The sequence below is a fragment of the Pezoporus flaviventris genome, unplaced genomic scaffold, assembly GCF_033815535.1.
Source record: "Pezoporus flaviventris isolate CSIRO_AGI_PZ_B2104156 unplaced genomic scaffold, CSIRO_AGI_Pfla_v1 ptg000013l, whole genome shotgun sequence".
NCBI classification, from domain to species: domain Eukaryota; kingdom Metazoa; phylum Chordata; class Aves; order Psittaciformes; family Psittacidae; genus Pezoporus; species Pezoporus flaviventris.
The window spans coordinates 25063693-25071354 of NW_026892561.1; the positions used below are offsets into that span (position 1 = coordinate 25063693).

Here is a 7662-nt window from a genome sequence, read left to right on the forward strand (position 1 = left end):
CCCAGCGCAGCACCGCGACACGTGGGACCGCCCCGCCCCGCGCCACTCCTCCGGCGTGCGACGGTGCCGTCACGGCGGCGCCGGGCAGTGATTGGCTGTGGGCATGTGCGGGGCGCAGGCGCGGAGCGGCTGGTAGGCGGTGAAGAGGCCATGGATGCGGGAGGTGGCGGCGGGCAGAGTCGGGTGCAGGGCGGTCCCGGGTCGGGCGGCGATGAGAAGCACACGCCGCCATGGGGCCGGGACCGCCGGGAGCAGCCCGTGGGGCCCGAGAAGGAGCAGGAGCTGGTGAGCGTTCGCCGCCTCTGCGGGCCCGGCAGCTGAGTCACGGCACGGCTGGGCCCGCGTGAGCGGCGGCACGGGACGTCATCCCACGTCACGAGGGAGGCCGGCACCCCTTCGGGGGTTCCCGTGGCGTCACCGCCGGCTTCTTTCGTCATCGGCGTGAGGGGATTCCTCTCGGGGGAGCGGGGGAGTCTGTAACGTCACCGAGGGGAGGGGGATCACTCCCGTCCGGCGGGGGGGGCGTGACCTTTTGGGGGTCCCGCGTGATGCAGTTGATGGGTTTCTGGCTCGGGGGGGTGCTGGGGCAGAGGGTCTGGGTCCAGTGTCACTGGGGTGTCGCTGTGCCCTGGTCCCGCCGCGGCCCAGGTGATGCCCCTGTCACGCTGTGCCGGACACCCTTAACGCTGTGTTCTCCCGTGCATGTCGGTAGTCCGAGGAGGACAAGCAGCTGCAGGATGAGCTGGAGATGCTGGTGGAGCGCCTTGGGGTGAGTCTGTGCCGTGCCCCTCAGGAGGAGCTGTGAAGCATGGAGACCTGACTGTGGCTTCTGTCCATTTGTCCCTGGTTGTTTCTTGTGCAATGGAGATGGGCCTTGAGTGGGGCTTCTCTTTATTCATTGTGGTCTGTCCCCCCACCTTGCTGCCTGTCTGACCTGTGCCCAAGGGACCTCTGCTCTGTCTTGTGTGGGTGGCTTTCTGCCCCACTGTGCTCTCCCTCCCCAGTACTTGGACTGAAGGAGGCAGCCCAAGGCAGGGGGTGGCTTTGCTTGGAGACTGTGGCTGTGTTTGGGTACTGCTGGTGGGGTGGTGGTGAGAGAACCAGCCCCTGCTCCCTGACAGGCAGTTTCTGTCTGCAGGAGAAAGATACATCCCTCTACCGCCCAGCCCTGGAGGAGCTGCGGAGGCAAATCCGCTCTTCCACTACCTCCATGACCTCTGTTCCTAAACCCCTCAAGTTCCTACGCCCCCATTATGGCAAGCTGAAGGAGATCTATGAGAACATGGCTCCAGGAGAGAACAAGGTAAAGGCTCTTGGCCCCACCATCCGATGTGCCTGAGGGGCAGTGCTAGGGCAGGTGATTGTAGAGCCCTCCAGACCCAGTGGTCTAACATCAGCCTCTGTGACTTGCTCCAGTGGATTATAACTTGCCAGAGCTGTGCCTTTGCCACCTGTGGTGGCTTGTGGGTGTGGGGAGGGTGTTTGTGTGCCTGGCTGCCCCTGCTTCCCTGTGCCTGGCCTGTATCTGGACCTCTGCACTCTTTCCCCAGCGCTTTGCAGCAGACATCATTTCTGTTCTGGCCATGACCATGAGTGGGGAGCGTGAGTGTCTGAAGTACCGGCTGGTGGGCTCCCAGGAGGAGCTGGCATCTTGGGGACACGAATATGTCAGGTAGGCCTGGGTGGGAGCAGGACCTGGGGGAAGACGAGGGCTTGGGGGGATTTCCCTGAGTGCTTTGGCCTGTCTGGGACATGTCCTGACTTGCTGGGCTTGTGTTCAGCTGCCCCTTTCATGCCTGCAAATCCTCTATCCACAGTGATTTGCTAGCTGCAGAGATCTCGCTGCTGTGGCTTCTGTAATCTCTGCTTTTAACCTTATTCCTTCTCTGGGCTTGTCTCCCATAAGATGTTGCAGTAGTATAGAGCCCCAGTAAGCAATACACAGCCCTGACTAACTGGCAGCAGCTGCTCCCTACCCCTGGGCTGATAAAGCTGGTTTCTGCGGTGTTGATTACCCTTTGTCTGCACAGGCATCTGGCAGGGGAGGTGGCCAAAGAGTGGCAGGAGATTGATGAGAATGACAAGGCTCAGAGGGACACGCTTCTCACCCTTGTCAAGGAGATCGTTCCCTACAACATGGCCCACAATGCAGAGCATGAGGCCTGTGACCTGCTCATGGAGATTGAACAGATGGACATGCTGGAGAAGTACATTGATGACAATGCCTACTCCAAAGTGTGCCTCTACTTGACCAGGTGAGGAGGCTCAGCACTGCTGGAGGGGGCCTCGTCACTCACTGGATTGAGGTTGCCTGACATGTTTGTTCCCTCCTCAAAGCTGTGTAAGCTATGTCCCAGAGCCCGAGAACTCGGCTCTCCTGCGCTGTGCTCTGGGCATCTTCCGCAAGTTCAGCCGCTACCCTGAAGCCCTGCGCCTGGCTCTGATGCTCAATGACGTGGAGCTGGTGGAGGACATCTTCACCTCCTGCAAAGATGTGTAAGTGGACACCGATTCCCTGCCCTCCACGGCCTGCACCCATTGTGGTGGGGTGCAGCTCCCTGTCTAGGCAGAGTTGTGTTGGATCCTGCCACCACCTGAGCTGTCTGGGGGTTGGATTGAGACTTTTGGCCCTGAAATCGAGACAGGCAAGAGTGGGTCACCTACAGGCTGCTCTTGCGTGCTTCTAGAGCACAGCAGGTTGGCTCACTGTGTGGTGAACGCGTGTTTGTGCTGGGTGTCCTGGGGTGTGGGCACTTGTGAAACCTCTCCCTTCTGTGCAGAGTTGTGCAGAAGCAGATGGCCTTTATGCTGGGCCGCCATGGGGTCTTCCTGGAGCTGAATGAGGATGTGGAGGAGTATGAGGACCTGACTGAGATAATGTCCAATGTCCAGCTCAACAGCAACTTCCTGGCCTTGGCCAGAGAGGTGAGTGTCACAGCTGGGAAAAAAGTGAGGCTGCCTCCAGCTGTGGCTGCCCTGGCTGCTGAGCAGTGTGACAAGATCTGGGAAGAGATCTTTCATCCCTATAAGCTTTCCAAAGTACCTCCAGGAGAGGTTGCTGTGGTAGGGCAGCTGCTCTGACGTGTGCTGGCCAGGAGGTAACCCCCTTCTTCCTTATCTCTTTAGCTGGACATCATGGAGCCCAAAGTGCCAGATGATATTTACAAAACCCACCTGGAAAATAACCGTAAGGGCTTGTGTTGTGCTCTCTATTGTTCCTGTCTGTGGGGTGTTCCTGGGGCTGCAAGGGACCTCTGGGCCAGTGCAGTCATCTCTGTATCCTGAGGTGGGCACATGGCCTGCTTGCTGTCTCTGACCTGGTGTGGGGCAGAGCCAGCTGCCTGCTGTGGATTTGGGCTTCTCCTTCTAGCTGGTGGTGGGACAGGTCCTTGTCCCGCCATAGTGTGGGATAGCTGTGTGGCGTGGGGCTGGCAGGGCTCCTCTTGCTGCCTGCCTTACCCTGACATTGTATTCCAGGGTTTGGGGGGAGCGGTTCCCAAGTGGACTCAGCCCGGATGAATTTGGCTTCCTCCTTTGTGAATGGCTTTGTGAATGCTGCATTTGGGCAGGACAAGCTGCTGACGGATGATGGCAATAAGTGGTTGTACAAGAACAAGGACCATGGTGAGAGAGCCAGCTGGGCGGGGACTGGAGGTGCCTGTGGGCTTGGGGTCTGTACCTTGTCCCTTTTGGGATGCTGCAGGGCATGACTGCCTCTGGGCTGCCCCATGTCACTGGCCACCACAAGCCCCAGGCCTGGTACGTCAAGTTAGGGCTGACATGGGCTCTTCTCCCCTGGAACTGCAGGGATGCTGAGCGCTGCAGCCTCTCTGGGTACGATACTGCTGTGGGACGTAGACGGGGGACTCACACAGATTGACAAGTACCTGTACTCCTCGGAGGATTACATCAAGGTCTGTGGCACCAAACCCAGTGCAGGCTCTACTGCTGTGTGGGGTGGCCCTGCTGTGGCCTGGGTATATGGCTGGCTGGGGGAATGGCTGACCTTGCTGTGGGCTGCTGTAGGGCTCGGTTACTGCCTGGAGAGGTGGTGGGTGCTCTGTGACCCAGCTTTCTCAGCAGATCACAGCAAGGCAGGGAGCTCTTGGGGACTGCCTGAGGCATCTTTGGGTGCTCTGGTGTGACAGAGCTATGAGCTTTGGGATGCTCAGCTGGATCCAGTGTGGCATTGCTCACTTGGTACTGACTTGCCCTTCCCAGGGAATGATTGTAACGTGTGGTGTGACATTAATCACTGTCTGGCAGGGAGCTTTGTGTGTTGGTGGCTGGTGTGTGACAGTGCTTCTGTATTGCAGTCAGGAGCCCTCCTGGCCTGTGGCATTGTCAACTCAGGGGTGAGGAATGAGTGTGATCCTGCCCTGGCCCTTCTGTCCGACTATGTCCTCCACAACAGCAACACCATGAGGATTGGAGCCATTTTTGGGTAAGGGCCAGGCCCTAGCGTCCCTGTGCTGTGCAGAGTGGTGCAGCACCCCTCACACTGCCCTTGACTTTCTGCAGGCTGGGCCTGGCGTATGCAGGCTCCAACCGTGAGGATGTTCTGACTTTGCTGCTACCTGTGATGGGAGACTCAAAGTCCAGCATGGAGGTAGGGAGCAAGGCAAGGTTTGCCTGTAGTTCCTGCTTGCCCACCTAGTTGGCAACAGCTCCTGGGAATGCAGGGGCTTTTCTGCAGCTGGTTTTGGCTCCTAAGAACAAGGCTACATGTCTCTGCTTGGTACAGTGCTGTGCCAGAAGAGCACAGCCCTATGTTCCTTATCTGAGCTGCTCCCATGATGGGATTGCAGTCAAAATGAGAGGATAGGATGCCAGTAACCCAAATTCTCACACAAAGTGGAGAGCAAGGGTACCCGGTGCTCTTTCAGGCTGGACAGCCATCACTGTGCAGACCTGGCCCCAGACTGCGGGCCAGCTCACTCTTGTGTTGTCTCCATATACAACATCTCTCCTTCTTTCCTTCACCAGGTGGCTGGTGTGACCGCCCTGGCCTGCGGGATGATATCAGTGGGCTCCTGCAATGGGGATGTCACCTCAACCATTCTCCAGACCATCATGGAGAAATCGGAGACAGAGCTGAAGGACACGTATGCCCGGTGGCTGCCGCTTGGCCTGGGCTTGAACCATTTGGGTAAGGCAGTGCCAGGGGTCATGGGCTGAGGGTTGGGGTGGGAGCATCCCTCCACTGCTGTCCTCTAACCACTGCACCTTCCTTGGCAGGGAAGGGAGAGGCAATTGAGGCCATCTTGGCAGCACTGGAGGTTGTGTCAGAGCCATTCCGCAGCTTTGCCAATGCGCTGGTGGACATCTGCGCCTATGCAGGTGAGTTGGGCTTGTCGAGGTGGGGGAGGCAGGAGTGGGTCCTGGGCTCTTTGCCTCCCCATCCTGGCCCTCTGTTCCCCTCCCCAGGCTCGGGGAATGTCCTGAAGGTCCAACAGCTCCTGCACATCTGCAGCGAGCACTTTGACTCCAAGGAGAAAGAAGAGGACAAGGACAAAAAGGACAAGAAAGAGAAGGAAAAGAAAGAGAGCTCAGCTGACATGGGGGCTCACCAGGTGGGGACTGGGCTTGCGTCCAAGGAGCAGGAGCTGGCTTTCTGGGGTCCCTAAGGCCTTTGTGTGATCAGAGCTTGTGGAAAACAGCCCCTGCCTGCATAGCCTGCTCCCCCTGTCCCCCTAGGCTTAGGGTGGATGCAGGGGCTAGGAGAACTTGGATTTTGGGCTGTGTGCTCCCTGCTTGGTATTCAGCGCCTGTGTCCCCGCAGGGTGTAGCAGTGTTGGGGATTGCGCTCATTGCCATGGGTGAGGAGATTGGTGCTGAGATGGCCCTGCGCACGTTTGGTCACCTGGTGAGTGACACTGGGGACAGTACAGAGCTGGGAAGGGACCTAGGAGTAGAGACTGGGTCTTGCCTTGCATCTCTTTAGCCCTTGCTGCCCTTGGTAAGCTGGATCTAACAGCTGCCTCCTCTCCATTCAGCTGCGATATGGGGAGCCCACCCTCCGTCGTGCTGTGCCCCTGGCCCTGGCTCTGATCTCCGTCTCCAACCCACGGCTCAACATCCTTGACACCCTCAGCAAGTTCTCCCATGATGCTGACCCCGAGGTCTCATACAACTCCATCTTTGCCATGGGCATGGTTGGCAGCGGTGAGTCTGGGGGACAGCCCTGTCTGGGGCTCGTGTTGGGGGAAGGAGGGAGACCCAAGTCTGTACCCTGCTTTCTGCCTACACTCCTTCTGCCCCAGGTACCAACAATGCCCGGCTGGCAGCGATGCTGCGACAGCTCGCCCAGTACCATGCCAAGGACCCCAACAATCTCTTCATGGTGCGGTTAGCCCAGGTGATAATCCCGTGCTTGCTGCTTGTAGTGGGGAAGGGGCAGGTTGGGGTCCCGACCCTGGATGGGAAGTGGTGCCCTGGAGGTGTCACCAGGCAGGGCTGGGGGGGGGGGGCAGGCAGGCCCCTCTGCTCTCTCATAATCTTTCTCTGCCACACCAGGGCCTGACCCACCTGGGCAAGGGGACGCTCACCCTGTGCCCCTACCATAGCGATCGCCAGCTCATGAGCCAAGTGGCCGTGGCTGGGCTGCTGACCGTCCTTGTGTCCTTCCTGGATGTGCGCAACAGTGAGTACTATGGGCTCAGGCCCCCTGTGCCTATGGAGTGGACAATGTCCAGCCCCTGCACTCACTTCTGTCTCCCCTCCAGTTATCCTGGGCAAGTCCCACTATGTTCTGTATGGTCTTGTTGCTGCCATGCAGCCTCGCATGCTGGTCACCTTTGATGAGGAGCTGCGACCTCTGCCTGTGTCAGTTCGGGTAGGACAGGTAAGGAGGAGCCAGAGCTGGGGCTGGGGTGCTCTGGCATCCTTATGTGACCCCAGCATTTACCTCACTCTTCTTGTGTAGGCTGTGGATGTGGTGGGCCAGGCGGGAAAGCCCAAAACCATCACCGGCTTCCAGACTCACACAACGCCAGTGCTCCTGGCGCATGGGGAGCGGGCCGAGCTGGCCACGGAGGAGCACGTGCCCGTGACGCCTATCCTGGAGGGATTTGTTATCCTACGCAAGAATCCCAACTATGATGTTTGAGGTGGGGGGGTGGTGGGTAGGTGGTATGGGAGGGGAGGAAAAAAAACCTATGTTTATTTTTTGTTTTTGTTATTAAGAGTCAAGGAAATAAACTGTGTGTAGACTCCAGTGCTGCCCTGCCCGGCTTGTGCTGAGAGTGGGGGCTGGGCAGCAGGGTTAAAACTGGTCTTGGGGTGGAGGCCACGGGAAGTATTTTTAGGAAAGAGAAAAAAATCCTGTCCTGTTTTCAAAACTGGCTGTGGCTGGGGCCTGCCCAACCCTAGCTGGATTGCTGTGGGAGGCTGTGTATGGGTGGGTGGGTGTGGGGGGCTGTAAGGTGCTGGTGGAAGCTGGGGTGGGTGTGGGCTGCCAAGCACGGTTGGTGCGTTGGGCCTGTGTCCTTCTGTGCCGTGTTCATCCCGCCGGGTACGAGGTGCTGGGAGGGTCCTTGGTCGGTACAGCTCTGGGTGCAGGGAGATGCCCGTGGGCGCAGGTCCCGGGTGGACGCTGCCGCCGGCGCTGCCGTGCGGGTGCTGACACGGGCCGGGTGCGGCGCTGTGCCACGTGCTCCCGCA

At 58.8% G+C, this 7662-nt stretch overlaps 1 protein-coding gene across 1 annotated transcript; it reads left to right on the plus strand.

Annotated features, from left to right (window-relative positions):
• The first annotated feature begins 96 nt into the window (after nucleotides 1-96).
• On the plus strand, nucleotides 97-7216 carry PSMD2 (proteasome 26S subunit ubiquitin receptor, non-ATPase 2). The gene is made up of 21 exons (XM_061452357.1): nucleotides 97-285; nucleotides 713-769; nucleotides 1139-1303; nucleotides 1551-1672; nucleotides 2031-2255; nucleotides 2338-2496; nucleotides 2781-2925; nucleotides 3127-3187; nucleotides 3478-3624; nucleotides 3808-3914; nucleotides 4317-4444; nucleotides 4522-4609; nucleotides 4987-5149; nucleotides 5239-5340; nucleotides 5428-5573; nucleotides 5783-5866; nucleotides 5997-6165; nucleotides 6264-6358; nucleotides 6517-6643; nucleotides 6726-6844; nucleotides 6926-7216. Exons 1-21 carry the CDS (start codon nucleotides 151-153, stop codon nucleotides 7106-7108), a joined length of 2727 nt encoding a protein of 908 aa, XP_061308341.1. The 5' UTR covers nucleotides 97-150; the 3' UTR covers nucleotides 7109-7216.
• Nucleotides 7217-7662: the final 446 nt, after the last annotated feature.